The 24,624-nt window shown below is 40.0% G+C and overlaps 2 protein-coding genes across 2 annotated transcripts; one reads left to right on the plus strand and one right to left on the minus strand.

The window, feature by feature from the left end:
* Positions 1 to 204: 204 nt before the first annotated feature.
* On the plus strand, positions 205 to 10,946 carry hmgcll1 (3-hydroxymethyl-3-methylglutaryl-CoA lyase like 1; the record flags this gene model as incomplete). The annotated part of the gene is made up of 9 exons (XM_079169197.1): positions 205 to 300; positions 1,590 to 1,667; positions 2,128 to 2,235; positions 2,626 to 2,721; positions 2,836 to 2,984; positions 3,602 to 3,665; positions 3,847 to 4,035; positions 10,366 to 10,491; positions 10,842 to 10,946. The coding sequence occupies 9 exons, from the start codon at positions 205 to 207 to the stop codon at positions 10,944 to 10,946; spliced, it is 1,011 nt and encodes a 336-aa protein (XP_079025323.1).
* A 6,504-nt stretch (positions 10,947 to 17,450) lies between these two features.
* gfral (GDNF family receptor alpha like) lies at positions 17,451 to 22,850 on the minus strand (the record flags this gene model as incomplete). The annotated part of the gene is made up of 9 exons (XM_079169454.1): positions 17,451 to 17,600; positions 17,701 to 17,782; positions 18,835 to 18,915; positions 18,999 to 19,258; positions 20,087 to 20,399; positions 21,620 to 21,679; positions 21,861 to 22,016; positions 22,440 to 22,571; positions 22,814 to 22,850. The coding sequence occupies 9 exons, from the start codon at positions 22,848 to 22,850 to the stop codon at positions 17,537 to 17,539; spliced, it is 1,185 nt and encodes a 394-aa protein (XP_079025580.1). The 3' UTR covers positions 17,451 to 17,536.
* Positions 22,851 to 24,624: the final 1,774 nt, after the last annotated feature.

Genomic DNA, 24,624 nt, shown 5'->3' on the forward strand with positions numbered 1-24,624 from the left:
AGTAGGGATGTGGCTGCCATGGCGACTGCTGAATCACGGTCTGCAGCCGTCCTCTAATTCACTCTCCTCATGCAGCCGGGCCCTCCATCATCGGTAGGCCTCCGCATTAGCATATTGACGCTTCAATTTGCTATATTAGTCGCAGCAGTCTGTGCGGGTTTTGGAGGACACGGAGGTGCAGCAGGCTGAAGAGCAGCCATTCGGATGGGCAACGTACCCACTACAGTGAAGCACTGCCTGAGCTATGAGCAACTCATCCAGGACTACCCATGGCTGACACGCTGGCTGCTGGCGGAGAAGGTGGGCGTTGTTTTTCTTGTTTCTAATCTGCTGCACATGCTCTGCCACATGACTCTATCATGACACAGAGGATGCACAGCAGCCAGCCACAGATTGTGCTGCAGTGAATGCTGCTTATGTAATGTCCTCTTCAATGGACATTTTGCTCTGCTTTTACATATTGCTGCATTTTTAAGGATGCATTGCTCTAAATAAGATAGGCAGATTGTAATTATCTTTCTAAATGTACGATACTGTATGTGACAAAGAATGCAGGCTAGATGTTTCTGTTTTTTTGTGTTGTTTAATTCTATTAGGCTGCCAACAGGATTATTTGATAATAACTTAACAAGAAGAATAGCCTTTTGTTTATTGTAAGAAGAAGAACAGGCTGCCTATAGTGGTTCTTTACATTAAAATACAACTGATCACTTACTAAGCTTGTATTAATAAATAGATAGATATTTACTCATTTTTCTTTTTGTTTTCAATTGTTACCCTAAAAAAAGTATACAAATACTACATTACAAGTAAAAGCCATGTGTTGAAAGCATGTAATGGTGAGTATCATAGACAAATGTGCAGTATTATGATGCAGCAGTAAGAAGTCTTTTTATATTTTATAAATAAATATTGTGGATTAAAAAGTACAAAAGAAGTATAAAGTATCATTAAGTGAAATAAAACTATTCAAGTAACATACAAGTCCCTCAGCATAGCCACCTTATGAAGTAACGTGCACTAACCCCCTGCTTACTTCCTGTAGGCTCGCGTAGCTCAGCTACCGGCTCAGAAGCCGTTGTGAGTGCTAATGCTGCTCCATGTCTGCTGGATGTGAACGCACCCGTTGCTAACGCGTTAGCCATTATTAGCTAGCTGCATACCTGTTAGCTTGTTTTGTTTCTCTTGTCCCTAGTGGACACAAATAGATCGCATAAACTTGGTGTTTTTTTAATTTACACTCAGTTAAAGAAGCGTACTCAAGCCATATACATTTATATCATCTTAAATCTCTGTTAGGGACAAATGTTTGAACTCAATAAGGATTTTTCTCTAGAATTACGAAAATACCCTGATCCTCAGAATATCCCTTGTGGTTTGTATGGAGTTACCCTCACCTATTCCCCAGTCTTCCCTCGATGAGACCCTGAGTTTGCACCCTAATGTCATGACAGGCTTGTGTTTGGGTTCTCGGGTTTCATCTGGCTTTGAGGTAGACAGTTCATGTTAGAAACATGTCGTGGAGCATCTCTTGCCAGTGTACACTTTCTCCTTATTCTCTTCTCTGTGTCTCTTTAATATTGTTCCAGACCGTTACTGGACAAGTGTATCCAGAGTTTGTTAAAATAGTTGAAGTTGGACCGAGAGATGGACTTCAAAATGAAAAGGTAAATTATACACTGTCATTCATAAATACCGGGGAAACCCCCATTTTCCGTACATAAAACAATAACATATGGGCTGTGTGCCATAATTGCCGGGAGCATATGTTTCACATTTTCTTTGAAATTGAATAGGAAAGATGACACGACTTCTGGCTTAGTATACTCTGCTTAGCGTGTCACTGCTTTATGATTTACTTATTGCACACGTGCAGTTTTACAGATTGCACTGGATGCAGGGATACAGCCCACAATGTGTAATAACAAATATTGTATATTTTGAGAAATCTCATAGTATTCAGCAAGCGCAATACTCTGCATATAAACATAGATAGCAATGTGATTGGCAAGCAGTGTAGCAAAACACTGAGAGAAAAAAAAATCTGCCCGATATCTGCTTGTTGTACCTCCCATCTTGAGTGGAATCAAATCCAGAAAGAGCAATTTCAGCTTCATTGTTCCCCAGGAAATTGTTCCGACAGGGGTGAAAATCCAGCTGATAGACATGCTTTCAGGAACAGGCCTGCCTGTGATCGAGGCCACCAGCTTTGTCTCTTCAAAGTGGGTACCGCAGGTAATAACTCTTCTTTGTGCACAGCAAAAGAGTGCTGAGTGATTTATTAGGCTCTCTTTCTTGTCTGCATAACTACCGAGGAAACTCTGCTCCTCTAGCATCCTTGTTGGACCCACAGATGCTTTGGGAAAGAGTATTTTAAAATACCCTTCATATAGTCACCCTCTCATTCCCTGTTGTAAATTGAACCACTATTTACTTTCTGAAAAAGTGCAAACATTCATTTTCAACCCATTTTACCTACTGAGATAAGTGAAATGAAAAGGTAATTCTGTCCATTATGGAGTGTCTGCTGCACAAGCTTCTGAAAACATGTGTGCAGGATGATGTATTCTCGGATGACGTTAAAGGTTTATTTTTCTACATCATACGTTTCCCCCCTTGATTTAGATGGCAGACCACACTGATGTCCTCAGAGGGATCCAGAGAGAACCTCATGTCCGGTACCCTGTTTTGACACCTAACATGCAAGGCTTTCAGGATGCTGTAAGCATTCATTTAACTGTCGGCATTACATTCGTTTTCTTCCAGATAATTCCTGCATTTGCAAAACAGGGATCAAAACAGCTTTACAAGTTCATTTTTCTCTCCTGTTTTAAGGTTGCAGCTGGTGCTACTGAAGTGGCGGTGTTTGGGTCAGCGTCTGAAACCTTCAGTAAAAAAAATATTAACTGCTCTATTGATGAAAGCATGCTGAGGTTTGAGGAAGTCATTAAAGCTGCCAAGGAGCGACAAATTCCAGTCCGTGGGTTAGTATTCGGAATATCAATTGGCGCCCAATGAGTGAAAAAACACATATTTAATGTTTGTTTTTTTACTCCGAATGAAAACACAGTTGAAGGAACTTCAGTTTTTATATGAAGGAGAAAACTAATGATAGCTTGCAGACTCCCAGATGTTCCCCAATATCTATGCGTTAATGAACTACAAGTCAAGATGGACATTAAAACAAACCAAACAGGGAAGGTTACTGAATATAGTTCAATTGTAAATCAAGTTATCTTAGATTATATGAAGCTCTCCTTCCAAAAACATGAAAACATCAGTGGTTTAGTGCAAACAATGGTCCTTTCCAAGTGCCAAATACTGTTTAAATGCCATTAAATCAAGATCTGGATCACCACCAAAATCAAATCTCTGATCTGATAACCAAATTTCATGTAAATCTTTGTGACAAAAAAGATGAACAGACAAAATAGCAAAACACATCCGAATCAACAGCAATCTTCTTATCCTATCAGGGATGCAGAAACCACAATGTCACAATGTTGTTAGATCCACAACAGTTCTTAAGTTTTTTAGTTCTTCAAATGTTATCAAATATGATGTAAACACATTTAACACGCTCACAAACATCCTCTTTCAGATATGTTTCGTGTGCCCTTGGATGCCCCCTCGAGGGACACATTGAACCTTCCAAAGTCTCTCAGGTGAGATAAATGTTTTACTTTCTTATTATATATTGAAAATGTTAATGAAACGTGATCACATTTACAAAATACAGGTTTTCTAGACGTATGTACTGGAAGATTACATTGGCTAAGGTTAGGTCTTTTCCTGTATGATTTCCTGTGAATGAAGGAGTTTTTCCACATTTTCACTCTTCTTTAGGTGGCAAAGAGGTTGTATGAAATGGGCTGCTACGAGATTTCCTTGGGGGATACCATCGGTGTTGGTACACCAGGTTCCATGTTTAAGATGCTGCAGAGTGTGATGAACGAGGTGCCGACCAACGCTCTAGCAGTTCACTGCCATGACACTTATGGGCAAGCACTGCCCAACATCCTGACTGCACTTCAGGTAAGAACTCAAAATGTATAGTGTGAAGAGTAATCTCAAAACTACTACTACTTCTTTTGACCACAATGATTTATAATGTCACAATCATTATTATTACTATAATTATTATCACCAGTAGCAGAAGAAGTAGTGTGTTTATGTAATATTGTAGTAGACTTACAAACATGGACTTGCTTTTATTGTTTTGACAAAAAATACATTAACTTATAAAGCTTTGACTATACCTTCATAGTCATTTAAGAGGTTTTATTATGTAAGGGATGATTGTAAAAACTAAGATGAACGCATCCAAAAATGTCCCTCAAGGATACACACTGAGAGTGATCTCATTTACGAGAGGACCCTTAGACACAAAAGACATAAACATCAACACATTAAAAAAATACACACACACAAATAGGAGCTCAACCCCAAACCCAGATTAATAGCCATCCATCCATCTTTCTAAATGAAATTGCAGTAAAGGTTTAGAAGGTGCTGCTCTCTCTGGCAAGACTGTGCTGCCTCACTAATCGCTCAAGGCACCTGGCATTTCTGGAAGTTCTTAAATGAAGGGGAACGAGACTGCTCCAAAAGTTGAGTGGAGGGACCTGTTGAATTCTGGGAAACGCAGAGGAAGGAGTTTGAAAATGTTCAAAACCTGGCAGACATCAAAAAGACGTCTTCAAAAACCAGAGTGAAATCTCTGAAAATTGTGTGACGTAATGTATCTCTAAAGAAGGAGGAAAACAATTCCAGGTCTCTCTAAAGAAAAGGAAGACATGAGCTCTGATGATTCTGGGAGGACAAGCGTGAATCTCTTTTATGAGAAGAAAAGTATGAAAAGACATCCTGATGTGAAAAATACTCGTCTCTTGTAGAGGGCTTACAAATACTGGCACGGTTAGAAGAGTTCTCCTCTGTACAAGCAAAAGACAGTGATGCATCATCCTCTTGATCCACGCATCCTCTCATGTTGAGTTCTTTGACAGCTTTACTTTCTGCAGTGGCTTGGCAGGGATTCTCTGGGTATCTTCTCCTTCACATGCACATCTCTCTCCTTGTGATGATTATGACCACTATTGTGGAGAACCACAAGCCGATTATGGATAAATGCCCAGCCTTTAAATAAATCAATGTTGTTACTCATGATGACATGAAGAGGAACAACCAGATGGAGAAGCAAAGCAGAGGTGGTGATTCGTATTCCAGGATGTCTTTCAACTTCCTTAAGTAACTCCCAATCCATCTCTTTAGACAGTCTTTGGGGCAGAAGTTGCAGTACATTCAAAGACAGCATCTTGTCTTCATTTTCTTCATTCTTTAGAGCAAAGAGCAACGGATAAGTGAAGCTTACTTTCCACTGGAATCAGGCAAAATTAAGTTAAATTATCATCAAAATGTTCAATCAGACTGATGGCCATTTATTCTGTCTATTTAAGGTTTGAAATCATATGAAATTCAAGTAATTTAGAGAATTCCACAAAGTGTTCATCTAATATAAATCTAAAAAATGCTGCTAACATTCTCTTCTTAACTAAATACTGACATTTTGAGTAGGAGGTGCATGGAAAACAATGTATCAGTGTCCAAATGTTTATGAAGCTGACTGTAAACCAGAATCTGCCCTGAGCTTTAATGACAAAATGTCAGTTTACAACATTATGAATGTATCCTCTGTTTTGGGGAGTATCAAGAACGCACCAAACAAATAGGTTACAATGGGACACACAGAAACGCAGGAACCATCAGTCAACAAGGAAGAGGGGCATTAAGAAACATGATCTTAGCCTCCCCACAAAGCAAGATGATTCACAAACTGCCCACTGAAAAAAAATCCCAGAATCTTAATGACCATAAGATATTTCCAACGGGCCCTTCTGTCACAGTGCACATGTGTTGTAGTGAAGAAGAAAAAAAAAAAACGTTGTGGCCTATTACTGTAATAAACTCTGTTTCTATACACAGCTCACAAAAATGTAATTAGGTTGTAAATCCCTGTGGAAGAGCTCTCGTCGGGGTGTTTTTCAGCGATCTGCCCGTAGCGAGTGTAAAACTGACATAAATCCACACATAAAACAGAGGTAACGCAGATATGGCTGTATCAGTTCTCTGGAGCACATTGTCACTGCAGAGGAGGACGCTCATTGGGGGCTGGGTGGGTCAACAGATGTGAGGGGGTCAGCACAAAGGCTCACCTATTCAGTGTCTGTTGGACAAAGCAACTGAGAGCTAGGTGGATAGAAGGGCCCTGGGGGGCTCCTAACTCATCTGCCGCTTGGCTGTTGAACTCTCTGACAATGCTGTGCTTAAAGGCCAGTGGAAAATGATCCTTTCATTCGCTCGCTGCTGAGCACGTGATGAATGGCGCCGCAGCTGCAGACCCAACTCTAGAAACTTTGATAGCACTTTTAAATAGCTGATGTGCGGACGATAATTATGCTCTGTGCCTTTTAGTGTTCGTAAATTGCTGAATAATTACTGTGGTGATGTAAATTATAACAAAGACCTATTTTTAAGACCTGGAAACATTAAATTAACGAGAGTTACAGTCCCACTACAGAAAAAGCACCTTATCGGGGATAGTGGTAACTACAGTAATGAGTTACGACATATGTAGCTGGTGTTTTCCACTAACGGTAACTGTTCACCTGCGTTCCTGTCTACAAAATATATACTATAAATATAAGAATACTGAATACATGGCAGTTCATAGTATTATAACCTGATATAGCAGATATTTGCCTTATAATTGATTTGTAAAAAACTGATTTAACAAATATTTCCTGAACCAAAACATTTCTCAGTACAAAACATGATTCAAAGTCATCTCTGTCAGGACACTAAACACTGTAAGACAGTATTTTGGAAGAAATAATGGTTTGATTTACTCTAATATTTATGCTTTTCTCTTTTTATCAACCGGGCTATTTATCTGTGACCCTGCAGCAACATTGTGCTGAAGAAAAGCTCAACAATGGCCGTGTGTGAAGTAGGAAATATTCATCAAATTAACCTTGATTTTGGATGGCGGAGTGAAAAAGCACTGAGTGACGGTTCAATTCCTCTGTGGATCCTATTTGGAATGAGTCATCACAGCGGCCCCGTGGCCACAGAAAATATTAGCAGCCGGGGATATTTTGCTTACCGTTTGCTCACCCATAAACAAGATTTTATCATATAGCTTTTCATTAGTGTGCCAGAAGTCCACACCACCAACTGGGAGATAAATGAATTCCCCCAGTGCTGTCAGCCCTGAGTCACCTCCTTTGTTCTTGATAAAGACATTCCTCAGTCTTTGTACCTTTTCTCTTTTTTTCTCAGGAGGTCTGAGGGGAAGGGGGGGGGGGGGGGGGGGGCTTTGTTACAAACCTACTCCTGGCAGGTCACACAATGACAACGTATGTACTTAGATTTCACAGGCTTGGCAAAGAAAATTATTTATTCCTACCCGCAATGTTGGTGTATTGTGTACCGCTGCAGCTGGGGAATACAGTATAACCTGTTTGTGCTCACACTTGAGCTGTCTGCTAGCAATAACATTCATCCTCGGTAGTCTCTTTTATCTCTGTCCATGAGGCACCGTTCAACCATGATGGACTGTGCAAGGTCAATGGCTTTGTTTTACTAACAGTCAAAGATCTACTGGAAGTAGAACAGTTTAACTTTATGTCGTATTTCCTTGATTTATCGTTGGCAGATGTGGATATGATGATGTTATCATTGACATTTACTGTCTAACATTATCATATTATGACCATCATAATGATCCCCATTGTCCCCTGTCAGTGGTGAAGTGATGTTTTTGGAGGGAAAACCCACATAATATAATCCAATGTTAAGTTATTATACACACTCAAATGTGAGTAGCTTGAATAAACAATCAAATTCTATGAATAAAAAAAAACGTAATGAGAAAATTAATACCTTTTATTTACAGAATAAACTAGGAAAGCAAAAAAGAATACAAAACAAGTGCAGACTATTAATGTTTTTCAGTAAAGGGAACAATGATGGTTAAGCTTCACTTCATTTATATTTTTAATATATTTTTATTATTATAGTGATGTTTTTACTATAACACTTGGTCAATGAGAATGGGTGCAACAGGTGCATTCGACATAGTCTGTGTCGATGCCAATTTGTAGTTTTGTATTATTTTTTATTGGATTGTCTCTTTTCGATTGGCAGCTCCAACCGAATGAATTTCCTTTTTTGGGTTGAATAGGTTTGATTTGATAATGTTCTTTACCTTTTACTGACCACACATCTTTTCTATATTAACACTGTCGTGGTTATTGGTTGTTCTGCTTTCATGGAGCCAGGTGATCCATGAAACAATTTATATGGAAGGTGAATGATGTGATTATATAGTTAGAAAGGTCATTTATTTATTCTATGTATGTTTGTTTTGTATTTCTCCCAGCTGCCCTGTAATATCCAGAGGCAAGCTTATTTATGCGTTCCTGGAAATACGTGATATATGTGTCAGTGGATCTGTGACAGTTTCTTTCAGCTCCTCAGTTTATGTTGCAGTGGGTAAAGCATCACCGCTTCATATCTTTCAGTGAATGCACGCTCTCTCTCTCTCTCTCTCTCTCTCTCTCTCTGACGCAGTTATAAAACCAAAAATGGGAGCTTGTCCATCTTCAGCCTCGTCCACTCGGAGTGTACAATGTCAACAAGCTTATCCCAAATCATGCGAGTTAGAAAATGCACTGTGTCTTTACCCAGGAATGTATTGTTTTTATATGGCCGCAGCTCACTGAATATGGCTTTTTAACACTGAGTGCACATCTGGTTTCTGGGCAGTGTGAACCGAACTGAGCATTGGCAAGCTCGAGCGGCTGACCACCAATTCCTGTGCGATTAGTGTCCAGAGGAACAGGGCACGCTGCTGAAAGGTCCGTTTTGTTCCTCTCTGAAACAGTATGCTGAGGACCACTGGCCTTACACGGTTAGCAGCTGAAAGCGAGAGGATTGGCATGGTAGATAACAACTCTTGTGTTTATACTACAAAAAAAAAAATCTGCCTTGTACAATATCCTGCTCTGGTCTTACCCAAGGTCTGGAAATCTCGTGCACTGCACACACCGGAGTAGATCTCCTCCTCCTTCCACCCCACCTCCTCCTCCTCCTCTTCCCCTGCCAACACAAACAGCAATTACGGCTGGCTCAGACGGCCCCTGAAAGAAGTAGGTTCTTGTCTGGAGGAAAAGCAACCAATTAGCAGCATTGTTAAAAAGAAGGCAATATAGATTCTTTTAATTTAGCTCGCTTGGTTCTGCTCCATGGGGTGAAAGTCCATCATGACCCAATGCCACTGAGGGGATCAGTGTGGTAATTTAGTCTCACTGTGGGATCCTCTGACATCTGGCTTTGCCACGGAAGCTGGAAAACATCTTTAATATTCTCATGACGATCCCAGACATGTGGAAAACATCCCGAGACCTCAGTCCGTAATGATTAAAAAGAACTGAAGGTCTGGCTTCATCATTTTTTTAGTGTGAAAACCAAGAAAGGTGGTTAGGTTACACACTTAAATGGCGAGAACTGCAGTTGTGTCTCTTGTTAAAAGAGAATTGTTAAATATATCTATATGAATCAACTGTATTTGTAGCATTAACATCAAAACAAAAGCAGTAAACAAAGCCGTCCAACAAAAGTATTTAATCAGAAAAACATTTGAAAACGTATCATCCATTTTCTGATGAAAGACACTATTGTTGGCAGTAAAACAAAGAAAACATAAAAGTTGTGTTGATTGTAAGCAGCCAATGAGATAAATGTAAACAACCTTAAAATGAATCTCTTGCAGGCCCCACGACCAGAGGACTGATACATTTGTAACCGAGGTCATCAGTGAAATTATTTATGACTTTTATGATTATTTGCATGCTGTTGTATATTATTTGTAATCCTACAATTGCTGTATTGTTGGCATGGTGTAAGAGGACACCGTCCAGCCGGGTGAAAAATGTCTTCTCAATGTGGCAAGAAAGTGAATCCGCATGGTTAAGGGTAGAGTAGTGCTGTAAAAACATGAGCAGCCCGGAGAATCAGAAACACATGAAATATTCTGTTCGAACAGGCCGGTAATTATGTGGTGCTAGTGGTTTATGCTGACAAAGAGGATGACTAAGCCATACTGCGAGACATTCTGTGCCCACTCATCGTCAGGACATAAGCCCACAGTTCTCCTGAACAGCTGTAAAACACGACCGCGGCCCTGGCAAGGCACGCTGCAGCGGGCAGGACAATCCAATGGAACAAGGATCTTTGTTTCTACATTTTACCTGAGGTGAAGCCTGTGTGGAGGGGCTGAATGTCTCTGTTGTGTGTCCTGTGCAGATGGGGGTCTCTGTGGTGGATTCGGCAGTAGCTGGCCTGGGAGGTTGCCCATACGCTCAGGGTTCATCTGGCAATGTTTCAACAGAGGATGTACTCTACATGCTCCACGGCATGGGCATTGAAACTGTAAGTATGTCTTCACAGTGTACTTTGTATTTTATGTCTCTATAATCCCAACAGATCAACCTAACTCAACAAGCTTTCAGAGCCTATTTACATAAACAGATCGCTCTGCAAACATACTGCCCTGTAAATGTTTATTTTATAATATCAGTGGTTTCACACAACTTGCACAAGCCCACAGTGTTTGCACGCCCCGTCTAGAGGGATAATTTGTATAACAATCCTTACCCCTGCTGGTGGGATATTTTCACTACACTTTAGTTTTCTATCACCTGTTGCACACATTCATGAACAGCCAAAATCACCTTGAAGACATTTGAACTTAACTAATGCCGCAGTGTTTTTCTTCGTAGGGTGTGAACCTTACCAAAGTTTTAGAGGCTGGAGACTTCATCTGTAATGCTTTACGTCGCGGGACAAACTCCAGGGTTGCCCAGGCCAGAGGCAGAACACTGTGATGTGTTTCTTTAAAGGAATATATTTAGATATTTGACTCCATTTAAAGTGCTTCCCTTGTTGTTGCTGCCTTCAGATGTTGCCTATGCTTTTGTAGTTGAAGTACATTGTTCCTCGTATTAAACTGTCAGATGCGTCTCATCCAAATAATCTCACGAATGATCCGAACAACATTGTGTTCAAATCAAATCAAATCACTTCCCTACCTTTCAATTCATTTCCACATTTTGAGTTTATTACTTGAAGGCTAAATGACTCCATTATGATCCATTATGATCGAATGAAACATCCTGTTTCTGTGTGATATTTTGGTTGGCTTATTTTTTGCTCCGTATGATTGGATATTACAAAAGCTGACTATCAAGGAGGCTATTCATTTGTGATGAATGGCTAGACCAATCCAAACCCAGTGCCAGTGCTACAAATAGCAGCAAGAATGTCTCTTTCAAAGTTACAGTCGTCTTTGTAATGTCCTGGAAGTTTCAGCTGGTGGAAGCAGGTGGAGGAACTGGGGAAGTTGCTCTCCACCACATTAATATCCAGCTGGTGTCTGTGAAGCGCCTTCCATCCAGAACTGCACGAGTTTCCCAAGGATGCTTGGAGACGCTTCCAAAAAAGAAAAGTCAATAGATAGATGGATAGATATACACTTTATTCATCCCCAGGGGGAAATTAGTTTGTAGCAGCAGCAATTTACAGAGTAAATTAAAATATAACATATTACATATGGAAATGCACAATATATACAGTACAATAAAATAACAGAGCAGATATTGAATTTGAAGAAATAGAATAATAAAAAATAAGTGCACAGTATATACAATGAATTAGAATGGTATTAAATGAACAACTTAGGTAAACTAAACAAACTGATTGTCTCACTTCCCTGTAGTCTTGTCAACATGCTCACAAATCTACCTTCACTTCGGGAGGCACTTTCTGTGGTCACCACAATTTCTACCTCACCACTGCTCTGTGATGGTCTTGGGTAAATAGAAGTACGTTTTGTTATCGGGGCTAGTATAATTTATATTACATTACACATTCAGAAAAACACTGCAACTAGAAGAGGATGGTCATATAAATAGAATAGAATAAATCCATTCAAATTCAACTTTCCCTCAAGACCGATATTCAGGATCATACAGGATCATCCACATTCAAAATGCTTTACATCTTTAGGCAGACTCCAGAGCCTAATGCTTAATGTACGACTACTTGAGTGCTTGACAAATGTGACGTTTTAGTTCTGTAGAGCAATACCTCAGGCATTCATCACTGTGAGCCTTGATTCTTGTAAAAGGGAACTCCTCTCCACACGTCACACATGTCTGAGGTGGTCCATTACTGCATTCTGGTTGACATGCCTGTAAACAAGATCATTTTAAAATGTAACACAAGCTATAATTATGTAAATGTTCATACTCTGCCGTTTTCATATGGGAACACCAGTTTAAAAGTGAGGATCTTACAGGGTCCAGATTCAGGTTTCTTAGGAGTGGTCGGATGAAAATTGTAGCATGACCAATCTGCGTTTGTGGATCTTTCAAATGTCTCACATGGTAACCCTGATTGGGACATGGTATGATGATCAGTTGGCGACTTCGTGTTCCAGAGATTTTGAGCAACTCAAATCCTCCCCTTTGTCTGAGTTTTGGATATGCCTCTAAAATAAATTCTCTAAAATCATCTGGATCTGTATGACTACCTGAAAATCGAAGATAATAATACAAACAACCGATCTAACTGGAAATACAATAACGTTTAATGTTTTTGAAAGGTAACTTAATTCAAGAAAAATACGTCTGTCAATCATGATGCCTGACTTACCTTGGAATGTAAGACGTTTTTCCCCTAGTCCTGCAGCAGCAAGTCTATCTCTGGCATATCGGTTTGTCCTCAATACAGCAGAAAGAGTGAGTGTACGAATTAAGTTATGCAGGCCCAGCAACAGCTCGCCTCCTTGTCGTCCTTCTCCCTCTAATGTATGGACCAAACACTCTTGAAACCTTGGCTGGAATCAAGTGAAGAGGATATGCTATAATCAGTACAAGAGAATACGGACGTTGCAGAAGATGTTGGCTAACGATATCATCGCACACTTTACAGGAATGTGATCTGACGCACAGCATGAATAAATAAATCACTCATCCCCGGCGATAGTAATGTAGCGACCCTTGGTCAGGAAAGCTACGAGACGTGATCTTATTTGTGGTGTTTTATTATCGGACAGTACACAGGCTACTGCCAAACAACAGTCAATCCGTCAAACGTTCTCAACAAACTTAACCATCTGCTCCCGGTCCTCCCCACAGGCTCGCAGCACCAACACAACAACATCCTCATGAGGCCTTCACCGACCTCCGTAAATGCAATCACCAACTTATTGATAACACAATAACACTTATAACATAACTCAGTCCGTTACAGTAACTCTGCTCCCATCAGTAACCTACAGGTTTACGATCTCGGTGTGTCCGACCACAAGGTGGTCTCAATGGCCTTGAATTTTGTGCTGCCTACTATTAGACCTAAGCATCAAATGTCTTTCCGGAACTGGCAAAGCATTGAATCAGCCACTATGACCGTGGATCTCCAGCTCATCACCTGCCCAGCCTCTGCATCAATGGATGAATTAGTGGAAATTTCTCACGCTGCGCTCCCTGGTTCACAAATGAGCTGCGGAAAATAAAAACAGCTGGGCGTTTTCTGGAACTCTGGGCTCACTGTCCATAAACAGGCTTTCCGCATCAAAGGGCCTACTCTAACTCCCTTAAAGATGCTCGGCTCACAGTACTATTCCAGCTTAATCAATAAAAACCCTGGCAACTCTAGACAGCTTTTTTCAATCATAAACCATCTCCTGAAGCCACAACCATCCTCTTCAAATGAGGCTACAGAGGAGCAATGCAACAGCTTCATTGACTTTTTCAGATCCAAGGTCAACAACATTCGCTCTCTGATGTCCAGCTCTCCATCTATGCTTCCCCTCTGACACCAACACCTTATCTGCGAGTGTGCTGTCTCCTCTACATCTCGCTGAGGTTCAGGAGAGCCGTGTTGAGGAAATCCTCAGAAAAATGAAATCCTGTACCTGTACCCTGGACCCCATTCCTACTGCTCTGCTCAAATCACATATACCCTCAGATCTTCAAACAGCTCGCTCCTCCGGGTCCCCAACACCAAGCTCCACCCCATGGGCGACCGGGCCTTTGGCTCGGCAGCGCCGCGCCTATGGAACAGTCTCCCTGGCCACCTAAGCCTTAGATAATACATTCTGGCCTTTTTAATAGCTTGATTGTTTACTTCTCTTTTAAAACGTTCTCATATGTATTTGACTCACACAAATAAACCCAGTAAAAGTTAGTCACTTTCATTACTTTGCGTAACTCAGTGGCCTTATAAAGTAAAGTCACAGAATAAGAATTTTGTCTCTCTGAACTCAATTTATTGTCAGTGCAGATGTTAATAAACAGAATACTAACAGCAAAAATAAAAATGTCCTTCCTGCTTTTGAAATATATATCTTTTTATGCACTTTACTCTGAAAGAGCTTTTCAGCTTTTCCTACCGGGGTCAGGTCACGTATGAATAGCAACCTCAAACTACCATAAAGATAGAAATCAAAAAGCCGTCTCCGAACAGTGTTTGCCCTCAGGTTTGCCAAAGATCGTTTAAAAAGTGCCCCATGATCGTTTTCTGCCACTAAAAAGCTTTTACCATGACATAAGCTACTCTCTAAGAGGATCCTCTGTGACTGTCGAATGTGGTTTTCTCCTGTCTGTTTGTATCCTACTGTGCTATCTGTAAAACATGATCAAATATGAACATGAAATGGAATGTGACACTAAAATCTTATGCATGATTGCAAATATATGGTGTATATATTGTCATTATCAGGTAATTGTCTTTTCATGTACCCATATGATGGAGGATTAAGATGATCCAAATAAAGAAAAAATAGCTATTGTGGATGTCTCTGTCCAGGCCATCGGGATTCAGTTTATCCCTTGTTTTCTACAGTATCTAGCTTTGTTGTTAATTTCAGGCACCTTATCACACCAATTATTTAGTCCATTTAAAATATCATAGTGAAAGCTGGTAAGACTCTTGGTGCACCACGAGTTTTCAAAATATGTGACTAATTAATTGGTGCGGGAGAGCACATTTGCATAATGATAATTATTATTATTATAAAACGTGTGTTTCCTTTCTGCTGACAAATTGTTTAAAAGTCCTTGCACTTATCTAACAAATGACTGCAGGTGTGTTGACCTAAAGCTAAAGCTGATAAAAAAAGAAGGATTTTCATAAATTTAAATATTGGAGGCCTAATTCATATCAATACAATTGGTACCTTTGCACGTCAGTTGTAAAAATGTGTAACTTTACGATGTACATAAAGCTGAATTTGACTGACACCTGTGCTCAACTTGAAGTAACATTTAAAGCAGTACTACTTGTATATTTCTGCCTTCCAGCAAGATGCCAAGAGATAAAAAGTGGATTCACTTACTGCCCTCGTGCTGCCAGCAGCAGTCAGCATACAAAGCCAAGTAATGCAGGGTCATGGTGAGAGTGCATGCCACTCACAGACATGCAGGCACTTAGGAAAAAAATAAAATACTGTTTTTTTTATTGGTAACACTGCAAACAATAACCCAACCTTGCAGAACATCATCCTGTTGGATGAAACTGTGAGGCAATCCAGCAAAGTTCTCAGCAGGAAACTTTAGTGTGAGAGGACACACAGAGCCCAGGGTGACTTTGAGAGAGACAAGAAGCCCTGAGAGAGATGGTGGAAAAGATGAGCACGAAATAAGAGGCTACAAAGAAAATAATTCATTGATCAGCAGGACACCAAAAAGCTTGAGGAGGCTGTCTGGAAGACAACAATGTAAAAGAAAAAGGGTTTGATGCAGAGCAGAAAAAGGAAAAAAATAAAAGAGAAAAATGTCCATCCATCACTTCCTCTCCTATATATACATCTACATCTGCATGGTTGACTCAATGTCCAGCACTGCTGCTGCACAGCAGGAATGTTCTGGCCTCCAACCAGCGGGGGTCTTTCTGTGTGCAGCAGCAGCAGCATGTGGTTGTGTATTATAGTCACAATCTCCCCCATATTTGCGTGAGCTTCCTCTGGTGCAGCTTCCTCTCACAGTCTAGACATGTTGGTCAGATGAAACTTTGAATCCAAACAGTCCATAGCAGTGAATCCTGTCCAGCTTCCCTTCTCTTCTCCTAAATATGTGTATCTTATGAGCATAAAAATGAAAACTTAATTGTCATAAATTATGATATTATGTCTGACGCTGTTTATTACTATGATTTCACCAGTGCCTCCCTCTGATTTTGTCCCTTCTTTCATTTATTTGGCTAGTTGTGCAAAACATATTTAATATGCAACTGAATGTCAAGTGTCATGTAAAATATTTTTGACAAGAAAGGCAGTACAGGTACAGAGGACTGCTAAATGTTGAACTGAGAACACCCAGATTCACTATGTACCTCTGGAGTCTAATAATTACAGTTAACTAATAGACCATATCATTATTTCCAGGAGCCTGGATGATGAAAACGTTTCTCCAGCAGAATGAGAAAAAGCCCAAAGTTATACTGTTCAGTCCAAAGCATTAAAAGATTTGTTTGAGATCTGTTTGATTTGTTTGAAAGAAACAAGTAGTTTATTTCAAACTGTTCTGCATTGTTTCCTAACTCTGACCTGGAGAAAGATAACCAGGTTTTATTATCCACCCACCTTTCATTTCACTCTCTATTGATTGATACTCTTTCAAACTTCAACTTAAGTTATTAAGTTATACATATATTTTTTTAGAATACTGACAAAAGATTTCATTCGGATCTCGTGAGTTTTCTGAAAAACAGCCTGTTAAAGGAACAAAAACATTGCATCTCACCAGCCGACAAATTGGAAGTAGAATCATTTGTCATCTGGTTTTCATTTTTAAATGAAATGTTGGGAAGATGAAAGAGTTCTTCAGAAGGCAGAAGGAGGGGATCTCCCCTGTGATAATTAAGGGCCAGCAGATGATTAAAACACCATCAATAAGATGATCAGTGATTGGCCTTACCCCATACTCACATGAGGTCACTGTAGAAAATAGTGAACACTTTTGTTGTTAGATCTGTATTTGTTGTGTGCCGTGATTGCATTGTCTATATTGTTTGTTGTCTATATGAGTCGACTCGGTGGCAAATGAGTTTCCCCATTGGGGAGTATTAATGAAGTTTTTAAATCTGATCAAAAGTGTGGGCTTTCCTTTTTGGACCGTGCATCAAAACACAGCATGTCACCTCAGAAATGATACAGCGTTTTGAACAAACTACAACTGTTGACAGTGGAGTTTATTATGAAGCCTAGATTACCAATACAAGAAGAACAAAAAGTACTGATGATATTGAATGTGCAACATTTATATAAGTTTTTATCAACTTTCTTAATAAATTTACTTTCAACTGAATTCACACTGATTAGAGCTCCTTTCAACATTGTTATTATCTCACAATGCTACCATGATGAAGTATCTGTGTATAATCATTTCTGCATTATCTAACAGATCAACGAGCATCAGAGAACACAGTTACTTTTCTGCGGATGGTGAAATTTAGTTTTGTCTTTTCTTCTCAACATCCTACAAGACAAATAAAAACAAATGAAAGTAAAAATGAATTTGTTGTATAATCATTAGACATTAGAGGGACATTTTTTTTAATGTTGATGTACTCACTTACCATATTTTACAGACAACAGCGAGAGGCATTATTACAACGACTCCAACAAGTAGCACAGTGGCAAAAGCATACACTAGATAATCTGAAATACAAAACATATATTCAACATTCAATATGTTACCAACATTCACAGAGTGTGGAGAATTTAAGAATTAAAAGCATTATTTAGTAGAATTTATAACACCCTTAGTGGTGAATAGAGGTGTCACAATAATAAAAGGTAAAATATGTTAGTCACAAAATATTTACTGAAGAATGAATTATGTTTGTAATATGTTTACATGAAGGATATTATATGTTACAGTATATTGAATGTATTGAAATCATGAATGCATAAACACTGGAGTATTTAAACACTGTAAAGAATAGCCATCAGGGAAAGTTAAGGAATTCAAGGCAAGGCTTTTCAGAGACATCAAAGGGGACACAGAGGTGCTGGACAAATGACCAACAAAGGAGGAGGAGAACCGGAGACAACTGATGAGGAAGCAGACTGCCATAAAACAACAGAGAGGACTCCTGGGTAACACCATGCGGCCGCAGGACAGAGGGCAGGTCAGAGGTGATGTCAGAGGTGATGTCACAAGGAGGCCAGCCATTGAGATGAGCAGTGGATCGATGAAGGAGGCGTCAGAGCGATTGGAAGCCAATCACTGACCCCAGAAGACGGCCTTTGTGTTTTACGACAGATTTCAGACACTTTCCGACCATCAAAGGACATAAAAGGACTGTTTGCGAGGACGTGCGCCAGGCCATGGTAGTTCGCTTTGCAGGACCCGACTTGGTCGGGCCTGTGAGGGGAGTTGCGCGTGGTCTCTGCTCTCGAGATGCATACTATCGATAGTGTATTATAGGTTGTAATTGTCATCATCAGTTTACAGTCGTCATTGTTTAATTAAATACTGTTTTGAATTTGGACCGGATTGAGTTACTTTATGATGCGCCTGCGCAGAAAGAAGTAAACACAGCAGCGGCCTTGCGATTCCTCCAGTAGCTTCAGCCTCAACAAGAGACACCATGAGTCTCAAATTATTCCAACCCGCATGTATTTGGACTGCGCTGCACTCTGTATTGATTTATTGGATTTCACTTTCACAGGTAGTATAAAGTGCTGAAATTTAAATGTAAATTTACCACGTGACCATGTGGGACCTTGCTCAGATTCATCGATTTCAGGAGGTTCAGTGGGACCACTGCTGCTTTTCCGAGGTGTCACTGTAATACACATGAAATGCTTTCAGATGTCCAATAAACAAAATGTAACTAAATGCCTGGAATGTAATCAAAATAACACTCACTGAAGTGTGCTCTATTATGAAGCACATCATGAATCATGTTGCATGACAGTTGATCATCATTGCGCATTCCTTTGCATGCACAAGGATAGTGCAGTGGTGTGCCCAAAGTGGCCAAGAAGGCAATTTTACATTCAGGATCTGCACCACGGATGAGAGCTGGATCCATCTGGGAGATACATTCATCTTTTTGGAGGTCACTGTGGCTGCATTGGGATTCTTCAGGGCTCCAGCATTTCGCTCGGAAGGTTTTCAATAGGTCTCTGGTGAAACAGAAAAAACATATTTTTACCTGCGGTTGCTTTGCTTTATGGTTGTTTAGGGAAAATACATAAAGTACATACATCCTCATACCTCATCCTTCAACATCCTGGTATAGGCCATTATTTTAATGATGATCCCACATTAAATGGGCTATGGGGAGATGCAAAACAGAGCCTTTACAAAGGCACCGGTGATATGAAGATTGTCAAGGTGACATTTTCTTAAGGAAATTGCCTGTGGCCATTTCAGCGTTATTAGATGCTAATTGGAGACCCTTTAAAATGTCACACAGTGACATTCACTGCAGAACATTTCAACTTCCCTACTTTTTAACTTTTACTTACAGTATGTACATTTTTACACATGTATTTTCCTTGAGTGAAATTTCTTTAAAGTAGCAGTACTCTTACTTGGGTGCAATATTCTAGTACTCTCTCCACCTGTGGGTAGTGTGCTCTGAGCCATTCTTGACTTAATTTGAAGTGTGTACTGGTCACATTAGCGGCCAGTCCATCACTTCGGTCTAGACCGATACAATCTATGGTCCAGACTGAATTATCTTGACAAAAGATGATCCCAGATGATCAATACTAATGACTCTGATGATCCTCTGACTTTTCCTCTTGTACCACCAAAAGGTTTTGTTTTGAAATGTGGTGCAGACATTTGTGTCATGCCTCAGTACATCCTCATTTATTTCATAATAATAGTTATGTTATGATAATCCTGAAGTGGAAAATACTTCAACACTCCTTTTTTTTTAAAATCTTCTGCAGTATTTCTGCAGTGTTAAACATACCTTAAAGAGAGACAGAATAGCAACATACCTGCAGTTACTGTCCTCAACACATTGGTTTACTGTATCCTGGCAGACCCAGGTCTGGCCTCCACAAGTGCCGCTGTGCAGAGCAGTTGTCATTTCCAGACAGGTGCGATCTGAAGTGTCACACTCGCACATGACCAGCATCTCTGCAACATTGTGCGGCATGTTGCCATAGAACTGCTGAGTCACTAGTTGACAGCGGTCACGGTCGCACTGTGCCATGCATGCCTGAAGGACAGGTGCTAGGTACCTATTGCAAACTGCATCACTGACACAGAATCTCATTTGGTCCAAGCAGGATGCCGAATTATCGTGCACTGCAAAAAGAAAAGTAGCGAGTGAGTTTTGGGATTACAGATACAGGTGGAGTGAAATGTATATCAAAATGGTCACAAATGTGTATTTAATGAGCTTCAAATGAAAAATAAGACAACGATTTGTGTGTAATTTGGGGTATTCACAAATGCTTGCTCAATCTACACAAATACTAAACAATTTGAACATGTTTAAAACCGTTTAACAACTTGTATAAATATTAATATTTACTTACAGATTGTTAAATGTGTGTGCATGGATGGTTTACATGTGGAGTTTTGAGGTCACTGTCTCCAGGTCCACACAATCCACAAATGCCTTGCTGTATATAATTGCGAGTGGGATATACTGTATGGGACATCTGGGCTTTCGGTAATATCATTGTGTAATTTCAAAGTGGGAAAGACGCTTTTCTTTGCAGAAAAGCCCTTGATTAGTTTAGATTTGTCACATTGCTTCGTATTTCTGTGTAGATTTGTGAATACCCAAATGTACACACATGGTACACAAATGTACATAATTGTTGTAGGCATTTGTCAATTTTATTTTTCATTTGTAGATTACGTAATACAGATTCGTGACCATTTCGAAATCAACTATTTTCACTCCATAGAAATCGTTTTATATTGATGGAATTCAGTACACCATTTCATCTGTCAGGACAGCGAAGGTAGTTTTGTTTTCGCCTTGTCTGTGTGTGTCATCATGGCAAAATGTGGTGGAGACACCTACTGTAGAGGGAACTTACTACCACAGAAGAGGTTTTCAGTACTTTGCCAGGTGTCTGTCTGTCTGTCTGTGGACAGACTTTGTCACTGCCACCGTGTCGCAACTGTGCAAGATGCAGTCACAAAACTTCACAAGGCAGTAGTTGAGATAAAAATGAAGGTCTAGTTTGAAGATGGGTCTGGTCCAACTCTGATCAAGGGAGCAATGCCCCCCCCCCCCCCCCCGCACTTTGTGCCCCTTCTTCCACTCCTGGCCCAATTTGGCATCATGAGACTTCACAGCTACACCTGTATTTTAAGTAAGTTTATTAATGCATCTTGTGATGCTATCGCGGTGAGAACATCTGTCCACACAGACATATAAACACCTGACAACGTACTCAAAACCGCCTCAGTGGTTGGTGTCTCGAGGTACACATTTTGCTACGATGACACACACAGACTCACAAGGTGAAAACAATGCAGCGTTGCTGTCGCAGCAGGTAAATAATTACCATAGCCTATTAAACTGCTTGACTGCCAGTCCATCACTGAGCTCCTCCTCTGCTGAGCAGCTGTAAGAAGAATTGGAAACCTGATTATCTCTTCTCCAACAAATGCCTATTAAAGCCACTCTGTTGTTCATTCAGCAGCACAATAGTGTTCGTTCAAACAGTACATCAGATCCCCTTTGGTAAACAAAAATGCAATTTCACCAATAAATGCTTATCACAGAGACTACTGAGAATACTGCACCTGGCTTTTGGTGGCATTGTGTGGCCAGCGCTTGTATAGAGTCACAAAGCTCCTCCTCCCAGGCACACACACACCCATGCAGAGAGGGAAATTGGTCCAGTACAGTCTGGATAGTCAAGTTACAGACCTCTGAGCCTTTTATTTGGCACCCTTCATCTTGAATAACACAAAAACAAGAGGGAGGCAGAAAAACAGGATTTGCCAAAAGCCAGCGAGGTTTTGTTTGAGCAACAAGTGTTTGTCTCTGCTGCTCTGATTGTCTCTCCTCTGATTTTACATGCAGACCACGTAAAATTCGCAACCATCATACAGGATTCTAATCTCAAAACAGACATATATGTTGAAGGCACTCGATGGCCTTTTTTATCATCTATTTATACAAACTTTGCTCCAGGCTATTGCCTCAGTTATTTCATTTAAGCTATACTCCAAGAAGTGCAATTCAATTAAGTAGCCTCGTGTCCTGAGGCTCCTGAGGAAACTATATTACTTTTATAATGCCACAAGAAAACATTAAGATAACACAATGTTCCAATACCCCGCAGCAGAAATGGAAAATCTGAAATGTGTCACTTTTACCCTCACAGACACCGTCGTGAAATGCCTCTTCAGTCCACTTGCATAGATTTGACATGCAGGTGTCCACAGCAGCCAAACAGTCAGACGGTGGAGATGAATTGCTGATGCTGTAAATCTGAGGAATCACAATCCCTGACATACAAGCACCTGCCAATAATCAATCGATTTTTAAGTGAGTACACACTATTTAGATATATTTAGTATGTTTTAAATAAATACTGATGCAAGTTTAAACATCACTGATTGTAGACACACTTTGGTTGACTGTTCATGCATTATAGACTTCCAGACATGCAGCCCTACTTTAAATCCTTAGCTTTAGTTTGATTCCCTGACAACACACAGCAAAACTTTCGTAGTGACTGTTGACTCACCAAGTATGACCGCAGCTTCCAGATGTATCAGCTGCATGGTAGCTGTTGTAAAGCTGTCAGTGGACAACTGACGCTCCTCTCCAGCTGATCTGTGCCTCTTAAGCTGGGAAACACCACCCACAGTCAACAGGATGTAGCACATTTACTGGAGGCGGCACTGTGCAGCATGTAATGAATGCAGCTCAAGAACAAAAACAAATCTTTTGTCCTGATAAGAGTCATACTGTGTGTTTTAAAAGCTCTTGTTTAGTTGTTTTTGGATTTGGGATCAAAATGTTTTTTCAGTTGTAAGAAACAACTCCAAATGAATGCTAATGTTAGTGTGTCTGCTGGATAACTAAATAGGCAACTTTTAAGTTGGCATATCAGCGTTGGGCTCAGAGCTTGTTTCTGTTGCCCACAGCTTGCGAATTCTTTTTAGCATATCATTTTTTTTTAACTTTGATTATTCAGTGAAAGTGGACTGAGCAACTGGAGTGCACCACTTGCTTACACTGTAAGATCTTCAGGGGTGTGGTAGTTGTTATGAAAGTCTATGTTTTTGTTTTATTGATTTCCCTGAATCACAGTTTCTCAGTCAGTGAAGACACAGTAAGACATCTCATTTACGTCTGATCCAAACCTGCCATCGGTGCATTGGTGGTGTTTTTCCATTTGTTATCCGTGTTTTTGAGAGAGATTAGCCTCAAAGATAAGAGACGGCAGAAGATAAACAATTTGATACAATATATACTTTATTGATAAAAGATGGGCAGAAATACAGACAGTGTGAGGAATAAACAACGAATTAATACATCTTGAAAGCTCACTAGGATAGAAATATCAAGGGCGTGTTGTGGACAAAATGAGTGGGTGGAGCTGTGCTACGTGACATTGGAGTCAATAAATAAGTAAATGAGTACATAGATGCACACACAAATGCATTAAACATCACAAAAAAAGACTGTGTCTTAATTTCAGTTGGAAAGATTATAGCCAACCAAAACCTCAGGCCATAAGAACAGTTGGTTCCCGACTCTTCCGCATCAACAAGGCCCTCAATGTGGGTGATTGTTTCTATCTTTGATATTGTCCAATCGCGGTTACTCAACTTTGCTACTTATTCAACAACATTTGTGTGTCAAAACCTTGTGAAATCAAAAGCCATATCATATTATATTCATCAATTAGCAGCAATAAATGAGCTTTTATCAACAAATATAAACACATTCAACTATGTCATTATTTCTAAAGATACAAAAATGTCAAACTATACTGTAGCTTTTAGATAATGAGATACAAGGAGGTTTCAATTACAGACATTAAAAATAATCACAAAGCATTGACATAGAGGTGAAATTATACTGAAATCCATTACAAAACATTTACATTTACATTATAAAATGTATGAAAAACTGATTTTGGATGCACTATATCTTAAGACTGGAGTGGAGGATTTTGTAAACTGTTCCAGTCTGGACAACAATGGACGAAGGTAAAGGAGTAAATGCCAGTGTATTGCATTGCTGTTTGCCACAGTGTTTTCTAAATGCCACCACTAGGGGGCACACGTCTCAGATATTTCCTGAATATGCAGGAGGCTTTAAAGAGTAAGTAAACCCCAACGTTTTGGCTGAGGTCCCTCTGAAGAGTGCAAAATCAACATGGGCAGGGCTGTTGGTTGGTGGCCAAAGCTGCCTCCACATAGAATGCTGCAGGGAGTAGTTTTGTAGGCCAACCCCGGAAATTGGCATCAAACTGGTTCCCTCGACAAAAATTCCTTTCCATCTATGACATATAGCCACAAACAGTATCCGGTAGTATTTAGCTGG

Source organism: Pholis gunnellus (assembly GCF_910591455.1).
Source record: "Pholis gunnellus genome assembly, chromosome: 11".
Taxonomy (NCBI): domain Eukaryota; kingdom Metazoa; phylum Chordata; class Actinopteri; order Perciformes; family Pholidae; genus Pholis; species Pholis gunnellus.